At 44.3% G+C, this 17763-nt stretch overlaps 1 protein-coding gene across 4 annotated transcripts in view; it reads right to left on the minus strand.

The window, feature by feature from the left end:
* RASGEF1C (RasGEF domain family member 1C) overlaps positions 1–17763 on the minus strand; it is a 74593-nt gene that overhangs the window by 10289 nt on the left and 46541 nt on the right. For all 4 annotated transcript variants that reach the window (XM_027468433.3, XM_072044667.1, XM_027468432.3 and 1 more), the window contains 8 exons: positions 15766–15903; positions 10356–10568; positions 9219–9293; positions 6105–6200; positions 4925–5027; positions 4744–4823; positions 4180–4275; positions 810–905 (listed from right to left, as the gene is read on the minus strand). In XM_027468433.3, the coding sequence (XP_027324234.1) occupies positions 810–905; positions 4180–4275; positions 4744–4823; positions 4925–5027; positions 6105–6200; positions 9219–9293; positions 10356–10568; positions 15766–15903 (897 nt within the window). The remainder of the gene's footprint in view (positions 1–809; positions 906–4179; positions 4276–4743; positions 4824–4924; positions 5028–6104; positions 6201–9218; positions 9294–10355; positions 10569–15765; positions 15904–17763) is intronic.

Consider the following 17763-nt stretch of genomic DNA (forward strand, 5'->3'; position numbering starts at 1 on the left):
ATTTTCTCATTGACATGGGTCAGTTCTTTCAAAAGCATTTCATCTGTTCCCCCCCCCCACCAGATTACATGATCACAGCAATTGCAAGGCACAGCACAACGTAAACACCCGAGTGCCTGCACACAGCCACTAGCAACACGTTGCACCACCATAAAACCACCCTCTCTGGCATAGGATATATTAGTACCTAGTGCTGGGGCTGCGGGGGAATATCCTACTTCTGTTGATAGAAATTCTTCAGGGTAAGACTTACAGGCAGGAGATAACACGTTCTAATCCTTACATCAATAGCACGATATTTAACTCATGAACACAGTGACTCTGTACTCTATATGTAATTCTGCCTGTATTCTAATCTTTCCGTAATGACCACAGTTAGTTTGTCTTACTCTGCCAAGTCTCTTTATCGAAGTGAGACAGGGCTAAGAAGGCAGATACAATTTAGTAAAAAGTGTTTTATACTGATTTGTCAAAGCATGCGTGTAAGGCAAATACAGCTTTCCTTGTTTGCTGAAAAAGTCCTCTTCCCCTCCAAGTCATGTGTATAATCATGTACGCTGCTGACACGGCATTTCTAGCAGCCAACCCACATGAAGCAAGTCAGAATAATCTGTTTGTCATGTTTGTATAAAATATATACATTATTGCTTTTAGAAAACATTCTGAGCTTGGTTTAACCTTCAAGCAGTCATTTGAGATTGTCCCTTTTGGCACACTCAGTCTTTGTTGGTCTGCACTGAAATTGCAGGCGAGCAGTCTTACATAGTGCTGTCAGAATGGGAAAGATAAAAACAGTTTTCAGATCTTACTTCAAAGTTGACGTGTCCATTTGGAAGGCGATTAGCACATCCTTCATTCAAAAAATAAATGTCTTTGATCAATAGGCTGAAGAAGGGGATCACAATCTGTGAAAAGAAATGGCATAACTATTATCTTTCCACTTCAGTATTTTCTCTGCATGAAATGAGAACTCAGCCAGGAGAGAGGAGAAAAAAAGTATTAACTTTTCAGTGTTTTGTGCACCTATAAAGCAGCAGAGTGACAGGCAAGCAAAAGGGCAGGATGGTATAGAGACACCTTCAGTCATCAGGAGAAAGAACGCTGAAGTGAGTGTGAACTGAAAACAAAGTGCACCGAGCACAATACCATGACTAAGAAAATACTAATAACCCAGTTTATTATCTCTTGGTACATCACAGCATCATTGTCTGAACCAGCCTAAGGTAAGGAACGCAATTCAGCCTATGGTTTGTTTTCTACCAAAAACTATGATACTCACTGTCCAGGATGGCAGTGGTCGTATAAAGCCAAAAGAGACACAGAGAGCTGGAGCCAGGCACTGATCTCCGGCTAGGAATTACTGCCAGCCTCTGCCTACATACTTGTTTTCAGACAGATACAAGCTTGTTCTGCCTGCTCCACACTGCCTGGGAGCTAGGTCACCATCATTAATGGTACTGAACGTAAACTAAAAGCCTTGCTGAGAAGGAAGGTATATTAACGTGGGCTCAGTGCCATGCTAATACAGTTACAGAGCCACCAGCCAGCTCAGAGCGTGGGCAGTTTGTTCTCATCTGCATCCAAAACGCAGCAAAGACATTCCCTGGGATACCAGTTCTCCACTCATCTCCAGAGGATTTGTATCTTTTGGTCACCATTTATTTCCCCAATAAAAATATGCCACCCTGCATGTTTTGCCTTCCGAGTTTCTGTAGTAAAAACAACAGAAGTGGATAGAGTTACACTTTAACGTTGGCTTCAATCCAGGCACTTTGCTAGCATAAAATCTGGGTTAGTGCCAGAAACTCTGATTTCACTCCCTTTTGATTCCCCCCAGCGCATCAAACCCACCCACACGCCGAAGGGCAGTTGCCTCCTGCAGGAAGAAGCAAGCTGATGAGATCAGACGTGTTCTTGCTCCGCAGCATCGCATGGCAGCGACGCACGGCACGGCGCTGTACACGCTCCCAGCATTTCAAAGCCGATCAGAAACCCAGCATTAGCACTGAGCACTGGGTTTCCCAGTGGACTGCCTTATTTTGGAGATGGAACAGGTCAGCTAAAACCAGGCTTAGTTCCTGACGAGCACAGTGCTCTGAATGCTGCACGAGGCACCAGCCCTCCTTCGTTAGTGGTGCTCTTCTCACCCTGCACTCTGGCAGGTTTCCTTCTGCCTCTGTATCACATCTCCTGCTTTTGAGAGCCGCCTTCCCGTGTTTTTTTACAAGCCTGCTTCTGAACAAGTACAGGGAGTTGTAACTACACCATTTACACCCTAAGGAAAGGGCTGGATTACAACAGTCCGGACTGAGCTCAGGGGATCCTCCATGGGTATCCTGAGATCTTCTCCTACAGCCTGTGCTGCAGGCTCACGCCAGCACCCTGAGGATCACGATGGAGTGGATGATGTATTTCTCAAGCAGGTGGACTGAGGCCCGAAGTCTCCATGTGTGTTTCTGTGGTGCCCAACTGCTGAGGAGAGGGGCAGAGGGGACTGCGACCTCAAACTGTTATAAGCACAGCTCAATTAGAGGAAAAATATTTTCTTCAATGAGAGCACTTTGCTACAAGCTTACTACAAAAGAAGGTAACATCTTTGATCGAAAAAGGGATTGTGTTCTTTCAATTTTACTCAAAGTCATTAAAAGGAGTAACTAATAATCTGGTTTACAATAGGCAACACAATTCCTTAATTCCTACAGCATGAATGACACGACCTTCTCTGTCTGGCACTGTAAAATACCCAGCATGAGCAACCACCAAGTCATGTGCTTGATCATTTGAACTAATGTTATGTACACAAGAGAAATAGAATATAGGCTTCTTCTTATGTAAAATAGCTTCCTTTCAATTTAATAATCTCTCTGTCCTCCATCCTAACTTCCTAGGGGGAGAGATATGGCAGAGACTGCGAACTTCCACAGGAAATTAAATCAAACAATAAAGCAGCTGGCTTGAATATATATCATGGTTGCAGTAGAACGAAACTCCAAAGAGATCTGACTGATGGGTCCTTGCTGTGTTCTGGGAGAGTTAAAAGAATTTTCTGCTGCTCACAAATATCCACAGCCATTGTCTCCTCCTTGCATACAGAAGTGCTTTTCAGAACAACTCAGCATACTCCCTTTGCAGCTGAGTCAGCCTGCGACCAGCTGCTGATCTCATTTCACCATAAATGCTGCAAGATTCCATTAGCTTCAGCAGATTTACATCAAATTTGCAGGGACGTGAGATCAGCATCTAGCCTGGCTCCTCTAGTGAAAGAATATTCAATTCTGCCTTATGCTTGTTCACGCAGTATCCACCTTAGCCACGCTTTGTGCAGAGGTTACCCATTTATTACTATGTGCAATTGCAATGTTAAACACAAACACTCCTTCATAAAAATAAATAAGAGAACTGAATGGAGAAAGAAGAAAATGAACAAGATGCACACTGAGGCCCAAACCAGCAGGATTATGCACTAACATCTCATCAATCTGATCTTTTGCAGTATCAGTGATGTCTCAGAAAGCTATATATCTGCCACTAACACTGATGGCTCAAATCTTGCTCAGCAAGATGGCATCAACAACCAAATGAAATGAAAACTCACAAATAGAGAATTTCACCCCAAATTTCCTACAATGGCTTCAGACCAGACTTTTTTTTTTGCATGACTTGCAGTAGGTCATCTTTCTGTAATATAAATGGAGAACTAGCTTATCATCTCTGAGTGCTGTGCTTTGTTCTCTAATCATACACTTACAGTAAGGGCTTGTCTGCACAGAGAAGGTGGCTGGCACAGTTGCAACAAAGTGCAGCTCCACCTGGGCCTGCCAAGCTCATGCTCCATACCAAAACAGAAGTCATTTTAATCTGGAATACCCATTCCACCCGGTTTATCATTCTACACAATATGAATTTTTAAGAGATACAGAGATGCTCGCAATGAAGTCCTCCCTACTGCATGTCCTGCCCTTCCCAGCTCCCTGAGAGCAAGTCCACAAAAGCCCCACGATCCATTGCAGACTCCTTTCAGCTGCTGACTTAAATTTTTGGTTGAGCTTAGCAGTGTGCAAGCTTTGCACTGGTGCCCCATGGAAGAGAGGAGAGCACTTGCATCAAGTGTCTCAGTCACGCTCTCAGCAGCAATGCACACCAACCATTTGGAGGTGAATGGGATGTGGTCACACCTACCTTTTCCCTGTTGCTGTGTGCAGTGAGGGATCTGTGAGCAGCCCCCCGCAGTGCAGTTCTGTAGTTATAGAAGTTACCAGTAGGGTCCATCTGGTGCTAGATACACAAAAGACAACACATTGGTTAGAACACAACCTGCATCCTCTGAAGGCAGCTTTGCCTTTAGTTGTACCAAATCGTAAACAGAGTCTAGCCTACATCTTCAAAAATCCACATGCACACAAAACCCGTGAACCACAGATACAATGAGAGCTCTGCAGGCACAGATCATGACTGTAACTAAGATTTTTTCTATTAATAACTTTCTGAGCTTTTATTTGAAGACTAAGGACTGCAAATTTTATATATGCCAAATCCTAGTATTCTCCATACAAAAGCCAACCACCCTGCATAAACTGTTCGAATAGGTGGTTAAAAAACATGCCCTCTAATTACTGTTTATTGGAAGCCTAACTCCTAAAAAACAGTAAAGACTCTAACTACTGTTTATTGGAATGGGAAAATTCACAAAAACAAAGAATCCGAAACACAATTCAAGCAGCATGCCTTTATTTATTCATTTACCTCAAGAATGAAGAATTTGGCTGTTTTCACTTTTGACCAAGTCTTCTTTAACCTGGAAACTGGGCTCATGTTCATTCCAGCTGTGAGGGAGAAAGCGTAAAAGAAAAGCCATGGATGAGAGTCAGGCTTCGCCTTTATTTGTTACAGCCCGTGGTGACATCTGGTTAGGAGCTGTACTTACAAATGATTGCCATCAGTGAATTAAAATTCCCTATGTTAAAGCACTCTCGGGCAACATCAATGAAGAATTCAATGACTTGTGCTCGCTGTTTCTTTTTTGCAGGCTGCAAATTAAAATAAAGATTTATAATAAGCACATGCAGAATTGGAGGGCATCTCAGGTAATCATCCCACACATAGCAGGGTCCATGCTACTTAAACTACCTGCTGCTATCAGCCACTGGCCCCAATTCTATTCCAGCAACCCAGTGGATGCCGGTGACTGGCAGTGTCCAAAAATCAAAGTTTTCATTGCGATGACCCAGAAGGACTTCATGGCAGCACCCAGGCTTGCCTCAGTGTCTTAGTGATGGAGCAGGCATCCCAAACAGCCCAGAAGCAGTGCTCCCTGCTGGCCTCCCTGAAGTCAGTGGGCACATCACTGTTGACTTTCCTACGGCAGGATTTCACACCCGTCTGACACAGCACCTTTCTCCCAGAAAGGCTTTGTTTCCCTGCATTAATCTCTTTCCCCTGTTCTGGGCCTTTCAGCAAGACGGGCAGGCCTAATGGAACCTTGCATTTTAATCCACATTGCAACTGGGCTGGAATCACCCCACCTTTCAAAGAAGATCTTAAGACGACAACGCTGTCAAATCACAAGCTATGGAGGCTGTTTATCCTGTTACTATTCCCCCCTTCAAAGGGGAAAACATTAATTTCATTTTGATGGAGTCAATCTAAACAAACTAAAACCACTACCAAGTGAAAAAAAACAAAACACAGCAGTCACAGCTACAGCAATGGGCAGCAGGACAAAGCACCACGCGATGGGAATTCACATGCACAACAGAGCTTCAGGATGACAGCTAACAAATACTGCTCCGCTAGAATCTTTTCCAGCAGAAATCTCAGAGGATAATTCAAGGCATTTTTTCCTCTCTTTTTCCCTGCAGGGTTCATTATTCCACACTGTGCTCCTACTACATCAATAGAAAGCGTATCCCCAGTGTGCTGCCAGCTCTGTTTTGCAATATGCTTGTCATTTATCAGGTTGTTTCTGTGAATGCAGCACTGCTAAAACTTACTGTCAGACGCTTAGCTAGGTCATAAGAAATAAATCCCCAGGTTTCCTTATTAATGTGCTACCTTAAAGCGGTACCTCGAGCAGCAGTAAAGCACGCCACATCTGTTCCACTTACCATGCAGATTTCCGTTGCTACAAGATAGCAGAGTCTGTTGAACCATTTCACGTAGGCCTCAAGGTTACTGGTCTTCTTCTGCTCACTGAAACAAGGCTGGGGAGCAAAAAGCACAGGAAGACTTGTAATTGCATTTCAGATACCTGCCCGACTGCTAAGCTACATCCTACACAAAGCAATCACTCGACCTGATCACTCAGGCACCGAGAAGACAGCGTTAAGGGCTCCTTGGAGAAAGGCAGCGGGTGGGTGGGTGCTGTGTGGAAGCACGGGGTCCAGACCCCTGTGTCACTCCACGCAGTTCAGAGCAGTGCCTGGAAAACATCCCCGATCTGCCTGCTCACCAACGCAGCCTGCGCTGACCCTTGCTTGCTATTACCAGCCAGCAGGCAGCAACAACACCACGCAGAGAAGGTAAAACGAGCACCATTTTCCACAGCCACCCGGTTTGTGCCTTTGATTCCAGCACTTCCCTCGCTTCAGTGAACACCATCACCCACGGCTCTTTTTTAAAGTTCCCCGTAATTCAGGGAAGTGAACAAGCAGTGAGCAAAAGAAAAAACACCGCTAGTTACTTCTTTATGGGAAAAATATTTCTCTTATTCTCTCGAGTATTCAGGGTAATAGGCTGTGCAGTGCCCCAGCTCTGTCTTGCTGGCTGCTCTGGAACAGGTCACGTACATGCAAGACACACTTCTTCAATAAGAGCCATGACAAGAAGCACTTTTAGGAAGTTTTATATAAATTCCCGCAGCTAATAAGGGGCTGTGGGAGCAGATACTTGACTGAACTCCTGCAGCTACTTTGATATCAGCAGATAATTTGACTTCAGCGGAGTGTCAGGGTAGCTCACCCAGCCTGAAGATGCTGCTTGGGGTTGTAAGAATTTTAAGAACTCCTTTTCCCAGCCCTAAATTCTGAGACTGTCCATCGAGGACACACTGCTCTCTAGAGTTCACATCATTTACCTGAACATTCGTCAGCATCCACTAGAGGGTATCAGAGAATACTGAATTTTTGTTTGCCACAGATGATCATTTCCCAGAGCTGCCATAAATACATGCCACCAAGAAGAAAATCACAACGCAAAAACACAGCTCCACGAACGTCAGTGGGACTACCCATGTTATGTAAGTTAAACAAGCACCTAAAACCCCTTAAGAAATAGGCCTCAGTGTGATTTACATTACATTAAGATTCTTCCAATCAAGGTAATTCAAAGAAGGACAATATTTACCTGCAATTCTGTATGCAGGCATTTTTGGAAGCAGAAATCACAGTACCATACTAGGGGCAAATCTTAACAAGCCTGAAATTCCTACCCCCTTTATGAGTAGACTATACATACAATAAAATATATATACATATTAAAAGCATCTCAGCAGTAAACATTGGCAAGCAGCACGTGAATATCAAACAAAAAGAAAACCCAAAGCAGCTCCAGCCTATCCACAGCAGTTGCTTTTATTGCACTCTGTGGTATTTCTTGCTCCCAAGGAAAAAAAAAAAAGTATACAAAACCTAGTTTTTGTTCTGAATGTGATGTTTCCATCACAACACTGCTGTCCCGTGCCAGGTCACAAGAACGATAGCTAATGCCACAAAACTTGTGTAAAATGCATACATTTGAAGCTGAAGGAGACAGCTTTTTAAAGGTTAAGATTTATAAACGGCAACAATATTTAGCACCTCCCTAGCATCCTCCATCTGCAGCTCTCAACGTGCTTGACAAACATTCATAAATGAAACCTTTTGAAGCCTTCACACAAGAAGGCAATGCAGTGATGCATCCCTGCTTCGAGCTCTTCTTTTCTCCCTCAATGTGCACTATGTCACAGGACTGGCACTGGGCAGCACCCCAGCGTTCAGTTTTGCATTTGAAGAACATGCGTAACTGTCAAATTTGTTTAGAAAAATCTTGTCACGGTCTATTGAGATGTTTTGCTTGGATTTCCCATCCCACCGCTACTTTCAGGCTCTCCACCTCCCATTCTAATCCTACCTGTCCACCTTAGTTGATGTTTCCTTATTACTCAGTATCACTCTGTGCTGCCACCACATTAGAAATTCTAGATACAGCTACAGCCGTTGTGCACACACCTCCTTATTGCTGAACATTTCCTTCTTCTTCTTAGCATCCCTTCCCCTCTATGGCTTGACAGAATTTGACTTCATTTACTGCCACCTCCCTCCCATTCTTCCAAACTTCACTCAGATTCAGCGCCCCCGTATGATCCCTTTCATTTTTCTCTCCTTTCCCTCAATCTCCATAACCCCAGTGAGAGAAGGACAGAGCCCAAGGCTTCACTTTTTGTCTGTCTGTGCCTCCCTGCCTTCACAAGTACAAGCTATGCTGGTGCTCTTTGGGCAACACTACAAAGAGCAGTCTCCCTGTTTCTAGTGATAAATTCTGCCACTGATATATGACCTCAGTGGGAGCCTGTGCATGGGTCTGGTTCTGGGGAAGTATTTTCCACCCTCCTTCTTTCCTGGCAGCACGTGAAATCTCAGACTCCCACTCTCCAGCCAGAAAGTCTCTTCCCGTGCTGAGGCACTCACTGAAACACTGCTTCAAACCCCACTGGAATCAGCGGGAAGACTCCGACTGGCTTCCAACAACTTAGGAGGAAGCCCTGACCACGCGCTCCGTTCCCTGCAGAGCTTTGGGTTCCAAGCTATTGTGTGCAGGGAGCAGAGGCTGTTGATTCATGACGCACTGACTCACTGCTGTGGTGTCTGGGCACACGCCGTGCACATTACCTCATGTCCAGAGTCTTTACGCCTCTAACACCAGCAGCAGACACCCCCTGGTTCTGCACAGCTACAGGCCCTCTGCCCTGGCCAAAGCAGGTTAGGAGGAGAAGCCAGGGGTCAGAATTTCAGCAAGGAGGCCAGTCTCTGGCTGGGACGTATTCTCACAAGGAAGGAATGACAACGACCTGCCAGCAAGAGATCTACCACCAGGTCCCATCCTTGCAGTCAGCTCTGCCAGCTGGCCTGGCCCTGGCTGATATACGTCCCAGGCCCTGCTTTTATGGATTGGTTCAGCTCACATCAGTTCACTCAGAACAAACAGTTATTGCAGGAAATACTTCGTATGTGGACAAGTCATACCTTAGTGCCATCCAGAGGGTCTTTATGTACAAATGCCTGCACAAACTCCTCGGGTCCAATGTGACTTAGCCTTTCCTATTAGAGGGGAAAATGAGAGAGACAGAAGAAATAAGAAAGCATCCCAGTCTTCTGTTTCTCTTGGTAAAACATTCCCATTATCTGTAAGTTTTGAATGATGTTGCTGAACTGGTAGACAGCCAACTAGCACAAGACATTAAAATTCATAAGAACAATTAGAGTTATTTCAGCAGAAAGAGGAAGATGAGAATAAACATGTCTCATTACTGAGAAGCCACAGCAAAAAAGCAAAAAAAAAACAACACATTTTCAGTAGGTCACAGGTCACAAAGTATTTTAGTGGAGATATTTTGGAATTCATACAACCTAATCTTAGGACACTCAAAAACCATTAAAATCAATCAGGGAATTATTAAAACATCTGAAGATCTGCAGAGGGCAGCAATAATGTTTTATGTTCTTCCGTGAGCACCCAGGGAGGACCTGAACCTGGGAGAAAGGTGTGCAGCACAGCACTCTGGCCAAGATCTTGGTGCTGCGATTGTTGCATTTACCATCAGAAGTCTGTTGGAGAGTGAACTGCAGTCTGAGGAGGAAACAGCAGGACTTTGTGTGGAAGTGGGGAGCATTTTTGGTATTTGCACACCCTTGGATGTCTGTGCACAGAGTAACAAAGGGAAGAATGAAAAAAAAGGTATCAGGCAACTCAGATTTTTTATGTATCTGTAGGAATGGATTTGAATTGTTAACATTTCTTCCAAATTAATAAAATGGCTTATGATCAGCCATTTCAGTAACACCTTCAGGTTTTAGGGCTAAAAGCGAGTACCTTACAGAAGGGGGAACCTCTTGACCTTCCTGGGACTAAGACTTGTTTAATGAATAAGCAAGCTGAAAAGGTAAAGTGACGTGCCCCAAGATGCACAGGAACACTCTGATATACATTTGCTTCCCAAGCATCTCTTAACCTATCAAACCCTGCCTCCTGCTGCAGTGATGATACAGCACGGGATGTGCTGCAGCAGTGCGGACATTTTTTGGTTGTGTCTGGAATACTTAGCAGCTGATGGCTTAAAATAATATCTCTGCCTGCAGAAGTTGGAAACCATTCCTACGTACCAGCTCCACATGTGTCAGCTGCTGAGCCAGAGTGTAAGGGTCACTGCAGACGCTCAGGATCTCTCTCTGAATTGATGGTGGTTTACTTTTAAAGGCAACCAGCTTATCAGAGACAGCAGCACTGATCTTGACAATCCCTTCTTGCCCGTGGCTGAGGGTTGCAAGCTTCTGATTCAGGGTCTGCAAAAGCTGATTCATCTTTTTCCAGTAGGCCTGGAGAGACAGGGAGAGAAAGGAACGTAAACCACTCACAGCATTTGACCAAGGTGTGTTTTTAAGCTGAATTTTGCCTTCTGCAAAATCCTCCTAAGCCAGCAACAGGTTACCCGAATAATCGGTTGGCTTAATTACAGCTCTGTGCTCCGGGCTGCAGCAACAGACTGCAGCCTAGAGAAGAGGCGAGCAGGGCTGGTGGGCTGGGCTGGCACCAACACTCACACATTGCTGCCAACACCAGTGCTGCTGGGATCAGAGAAGTAATGCTGCAACAGGAGTTATTCCAGCTTTCTGGAGCACAGCAGCATTTGGTACCCATCCTTTATGTCAGCAACATGTTGGCTGAAAACTACCTGTAAATAGTTCCCGGTCAACTCTAACTTATTGGGACTAAGAAATGTTTTCAAATCTATTCTCTCCAGCATTTTGAGCCGAGAGCAGCAGAAGCACGCTGTTACTTGCTACCCAGCTGAAGTGGTCTGAGCACCGCATAGCTTTGAGTATTTAATATCCAAAATGTTAATTGCTACTGAAGGAAGCTCATATCGTATTCCAGGCACGGCCACGTGCTCAGCGGGATGATCATTACCAAGTTGTGCAGGTTGCTCTCAGAGCTGGAGCAGCTCTTTACAAAAAAAAAGAGTGGAGCTGCTGGCCATGGAGGATGGGCACAAAGAAATTCAATTCTTCATGACTGACATACGCAGACATTATAAAGATGAGAGAAATGGTAGATGGGCTCTGAAGACAAGGATTAATTGTAAAAGTCCTTGGGCTAAAGCTTCACATGGAGCAGAGGATATATCGTACTGAGGTGTTCCTCTGCAGGAAGAACTGCCTCATTTGCTTTCCCAGCCAGAGAAGTAGCACCAGGCAGTGGTGCGATGGGTGCTCGCTGACTTTCTGAGGGCACAGTCACTTGGGGCAGTAGTTTTCAGGCTGGCCTGTTATCAGCTGCTCCCCCAGCACAAAGCTGCACAGTGGAGACATTCTCTGGCTGCTCACGTGTGGAACACCTCCTCTCCCTTCATCCCAGCAGATTTCAGTGATGTCAAGTTGCCAGTAACATCAGTTTGTAAAATGCCAGTGTGAAACCAGAGCTGGCACACAGCCCTCTCGTGTTACATCTGTACTGTGCAGCAGATGTACACCTTGGCACCCTCCATGCAGTTTTTATTGTCACAACAGGGACTTGGCCCACGTGTGCCTTCCCGTGGAGGCCAACACACACCTGTGCCACGGCCAGGCTGCACGCAGCCCAAGTGCATGCTTGGGAAGTAGTCCTGAATCCCATGGATCAGAAACAGCCTTTGTCTTCTCCAGGCTTCTGTAGACTGCAGGTAGTCTTCAGTTTTTGGCACTGACTAGTACCAAAGTAGCAGAAACTGGAGGCAGTATTCTCCTTGCTGACACAGGATCCCACCTGCCCACTGGAAGCAGTGTCCCCATAACATGCTTACTTCTGCCCTGTTCCCATTAAGGTCTCAGGCTGGAAGCCCTCAGAACATCCCAAGTGCTTCAACTTCTGTGCAATGCTTTGTAATGTGTACACAGTTCTAGCAGGAGGTTTCACATTGCTGAGGTACCTCTCATTTCATGCAAGGAAGATGTTCTTTTGAGTCAGGCTGGAGAACAGCCAGAGAAGCAGTTTGTAGTCAGGTTATTTTGCGAACCAGAGCTGCTAAGTCCAAAACGAAGCAAGTACCTAGAAGGCAGGAGGGACTCATCTTCAAGAACATCAACACAGGTTTCATTCAGAAGCAAATCACAGAGGAGGAGTGAAAATCGAGTGAGGAAGATGTAAAATAAATAATTGAAATAGTTTTTAGAAAATAAAAAACATCTTTCACTTTTTATCTGTTCCTGATATACACCAGCTCCACGGAAAAGAGACTTCTGGTCTTCTTCATGTAAGTCCTGGCTCAAGCAGATGGTCACTCGTTTGATTTGCAAAGACCATTCTGGGCCTGAACTACTGAATGCCATCAAAACATTTCTGCAGCTTACATCCAGGTATGTTTGCCAAACTCAGAATAGCCTACCAAGGTCTATGAATAGAAGATTATTTTTAGTAGAAAATCTAGTAGTGACGTATTTTGACATTTTGTGAACATGTTTTGAAAACATGGAAATTAATCTCTGAAACCAAACTTTTCTAGAGAGTATAAAGCATTCGGCTAAAGAAAAAAAAAAAAAAAAAAAAAGCTGAAAACCAACTTTGCTTTCCAAAAGGAGTTTGGATGAGAAATCTTTGCTCAGCCATGTCTGTGCAGTATCAGTCTTCACTGTTTGGATGAAAAGCCAAAAAGCAGCAGAATTCGTTGAAAGACATGAATATTTAGCAAGTCTTTCAATACACCATCATCAAGAGATCTAGTTTCATCTAGCATCATAGGGAACACAGCACAAAAAAATTGATATAGGCAACAATAGACAAAGATTTGGGTAAGCCAACCAGATAACATAATGAAATAAGAGTTAGTGGACATAAAAAAGATTATTCATAGAAGAGAGCTCTTGAGAGACTCACCCAGAAACCTTTTCCTGTATTAGGGAAGAAATAAATAAATAAAATTAAAAACTGCTTTTGCCCTTTTAAAAGTATTTCCTGCCTCCTTTAAACTATGTTCGGTAGGTGAAAACAACATTGTTCATTACCTTCAACATGCTGATAATTACCTTGCCACCAAGTGACCCCCCTTGAACAGGAGCGGCGTGTGGGACTCTGTCAACCTATTTCACTTCATTGCCACATTAACAGTCAAAAGAAGCCTGCTACTGTTTAATATTTAAAGAAAATGTTTCATTCTTTACTGGGAAAGTTACTCTGAAGATGGCAGGCCTCAGCAGGTGGCTTAGGAGCTCAAATTTTAATTAAAATTTCCAACTCTAAATGCAAATCACAGCACTTAGTAAGAAATGCTTCTCAGCATGGACACCTTCCTAAGCACATCACGGAGCCTCTGGACGACACAAAGGACAGAAGCACACACTGCGGGGGAAAATCCTGCATTAACCTACATGGACTAGATGACCTCACAAATCTTTCAATCTTTAATTTCTCTCATCCGCCATGGGAACAACTTTTTTTTCCAAACAACTAATGGGCACCACCACTCTTTCGTGCTGCCCCTTAAAAAAAAAAGAAATTTGCATCTGCAGGATACGAGCTGTTCCTTAAATTAATTATTGATTTCGCTCAGGCATAATTACTTGCAATTATAGTTCCTAGTAGTATTTGAAAAACAATGATTTGAACCTAATCCAGTCTGAGGCCCCCCAGAGCACCCAAGAACGTCATTGCTCATCTGTGCATGCTCCAAAGCAAAGGTGCACAGCATCTGCCCAGGTTAGGCAAATAAATTACTGCTTTGTATGCAGAAGGTTGATTTGTACCATTTACTTCTCTTTACCGGGGCAGGTACTTAGCACAAAGCAGCTGCCTTTTAAAACGGTTTTCTCCACACCCGTTAAATCCCTGCTGTCTGCCCCGTTGGCTGGTTGCTTCTTTCCAGTACATGTAGACATGATGTTGGTAAGTCTGTACAGTTCAGATGCTGGTGCCTTTCTTGGCGGTTGGCAGGAGCAAGCTCATTGCTTGTTTCCCTTGAAGAAGAATTTTGACTCTCAGCTCAATGGATTTGGGTCCCTTCTGGGAGCCCTTTTTGTTTCCTTCACCTCCAGAGAAGTGTCACACAACTTCCCCTTCCCACCCCATCTCTCCCGCAGGCTGGTCCAGCCGAGCTGTGCCAGCCGAGAGCCGCCCAAAAGTGCCAGCTGTGATGCCAGCCCAGCCCAAGAGCAGCTGTTTCCATTTCTCTTGTTTCATGTGGGTAGGAGGGCTCAATTTAATTTCTGTTTTGCTGCAACTCCACTGATTTTTTCTCTTTTTCTCTCCACCCTCCCTCTCTTGCCCTAATGGGCATCGTGCCTCTTGTTACACTGAGTTGCACACATCTGTGGCCTGACCCTGGTGCTGGAGGGGGACCGAGTCCTTCCACATCCCATGGTTAACCTAGAAGTAATTAGAAACTCTCTATGCGCTATTTACTCTTATCCTTGTTATTTTCATGGACTTTGCGGTACTTTTAATGTTTCTGAATTAATTTACGGAGTTCACCCACCTGAATTTGGAAGCAGGCCTCACAGATGTGCTGTTGACTGTGTCCTGCTCTGCCACACGCAGCTCATGTAATTGAACACCAAGACCACGTAACTATATAGGCTGATTTTCTGCCCAGAGGGCAATAAACTGCTGTCTTCTGCCACTTTTATACACCCAGAGAAGCTACATGCCCATAACCATTTTTATTTTTGTTAAAGGTAGGAACTGTCCCTTGCAATCTCGCTGTATCAGCAAAACAGACAGGATTCAACAGGAGCTACATTTTGGCCCACAGATATATGGACTTTGATGGGGATCCCAGTGGCATTGTCTGCCGTTCTGTGACTGTCTGCCTTCCGTCCGGGTGCCAGCTTTACCATATCAACCAGCTCAAGCACAGGGCCTGTGAACTCCTTCACGCAGGACAGAAGTGTGCAAATTGAACCCTTGTTAGATTCACTAATGAAAAAGATGAGAAAATGCAAAGATTGTTTCAAGACAGTTACCAGATTGAAGACATGTAAGGTAAGGAATGAAAAATGGTTCTACTTTCACAACCACTCACTTAGAGATAGGAAGCCTTTCAGGCACCTTTAAGCAACTTATCATCTTTTTTTAGTTCCATACTGTCAATTGATGATGAGATGCTTGTTCCACTCCACCATCACTAAATTAAACATCCTGAAGTGCTCCCTAAGCCATTGCTTGGGCAGGATGGTCATGATATTTCACTCCTCTGCTAGGCTATAATTTGGGAGATCACACCTCTGTTGCTATTTGAATTCTAAGCACCACTTTCAGTCTATGCTATCTATCAGATCTCCCGTCTGTAAATGAGGAATATGCAGTAGATGAGTCCCATTGATTACTCTGATGTTTCCCTGTGTTACTACCAAAGGAGTACCTACACCAAGAGATGTGGCTTTCAGGGAAGCTACTACAGGTTTTAACCACTAGAGGAGAACAAAACCGTGAGAGTTCCAAGGCAGAGTTCCTAGAAAAGTGGCAAACATCAGGAGGAAAAGGAAGAACCATGTGGGAAAATGAACCGAACTCTTCCACACAGTGTCACAAGTCAGCCGTCCTCACCTCATCACATGGGGCTATCCTGTGAATCATGTCTTTCAGATGGCCGATCATCCGCTCTTCCTGAAAGTCATACGGGAATGTTTCTGTCCACTCTGTCAGCAACTGTAAGATTTTGGGTCCGAATTTTCTGATTCGTGCCTGAAATGGAAACCAGAATGATGCACAGGGATTGAAATGGGTTTATTCTTTAAAGTCCCAGCAAATACATATCTTACCGAATGTGGGGCCAGATTTTCAAAGAAGACACTTAGAGTTGCACCTGCAAAATCTGCACACATGCAAACTAATGGCATGTTGCACAAATGACACATTTTGGCATGCAAATATACCAGGACTTAGATGCATGCGCAACAACCTGGTTTACATGCAGATTTAAGTATTCTGCACATGCAATTGGCCACTTTGTAGTTGGCTGGACATTTTGTGGGTGCAACCTTTGTACCTTTTTTGAAACCAACTGGCCTTTTGGTTGATTTGAACCATGTGTTCTTCTCCTTTGAACTTACAGCCCTCTTATGCTTTCATCCTTTCCCGAAAAAATTGATTATCATGTATCTCTTGCCCAACAAAGTGGTGAGTCTTTTGCTTCTTTCCTTTCTGTGAGGATGAAAAAACTGCTTAGTGACCGGTGGCATATGTAATATGAGGAAGAACAGCCCTTAGTAACTTTACCTGGACTACTGACAACGTTGTGCTCTTCCCACATGAGCTCAAGGTCATGACAGGATAAGGACACCCACTAACAGAACACACAGCTGGTGCCCACTGCTTTGGGTGTAGATTTATCTGAGGATGCAGCAGCAGAATAGTCGGGATGATACAGAACAAGGAGGGAAATATGGGGAACAGCACAATTGGTGCCTTAGCATTATCTCAACAGACTGCCAGTGCAGCTGCTTCCAAAGCTTTCATCCTCCATTATCCAAGAACATGGGAAAAGGAAATTGCGTTAAACAACAAACTGCATTTTTATTTACAGAAAACACAGACCCAAACAAACAGCCTTCTTTTGCATCTTACGTACTGTAGCTAAAGTGTACCCTGTAATCAGGAAAAATTATACTCTAGAGCTCCCTGCTTTTCAACCAAGGTGGTTGAAACGCGTATTTCAGCTTTCCACCAACAACAGGTTTCAATGAACCACATCTCTAAAAATAACTGCTGTCAGCTAGCATTAAGCTCATGCTCAAAGACCAGCAGGTGGCTGCTAAAGGGAAAGCTTTATTGGAAACTACAAAGGTCTGGGGAGACATTTGCTCCAGCTGTATAAACTGCTATTACGAGTGGAAGGAGAGGACGTGGTACAAGTCAGAGGACATGGCTCAGGGGATGGGAGGTCACTGATGTGCAGTTTCAAAGTCAGCCCCACTCTCAGTAACACAAAATCAGCTGTCCCACCAACTGTGCATTACTACAGGAACATCCAAAATGCAGATTCACTTTAGACAGATTTGAGATCATAATAAGATCATGTTTCTCATATTTTGCAAGGTTTAATAAGCAGCAAAACTTTGGAATGCTCACATTTTTAATCCTCCTAAATTTGCATCTGGCATAGCATCAGAGAACAGAATCCATCATACCTCAGAAAAACTGTTCTGCATGCTGCACCTCACACAGGTATTTCCAACTCACATTGTATGTGCAACCTAAATGCCGGACTTCTATGCAGTCTGGCTGATTGTACCGTGCAGTGAAGGCATAGCTCCTGCTCCTCATGCAACCAGTTGCTCAGGTTTTCACAGGCCAAAAGAAGCACGCACACTCAGATGTTGGTGATTGAACACTGATGCCAAAAACATCGTGTTTCAAAGCTGGGAAAGCTAATCCTGAAAATCATGCCAGAATTTTGGGTTCTTTTTTTGGAAAATTGCAACTGGTGCGTGTTCTTCTCCTCTCCACTGCACTCAAGATTCATCTCCTGCTCCAGGTAGCGTACCGGAGAGGTCCTCCATCATGCACTGAGACTCTCAATGCGATCCAGTGGGATCCAGCTGT

The sequence above is a fragment of the Anas platyrhynchos genome, chromosome 14 (genome assembly GCF_047663525.1).
Source record: "Anas platyrhynchos isolate ZD024472 breed Pekin duck chromosome 14, IASCAAS_PekinDuck_T2T, whole genome shotgun sequence".
In the NCBI taxonomy this organism is placed as follows: Eukaryota; Metazoa; Chordata; class Aves; order Anseriformes; family Anatidae; genus Anas; species Anas platyrhynchos.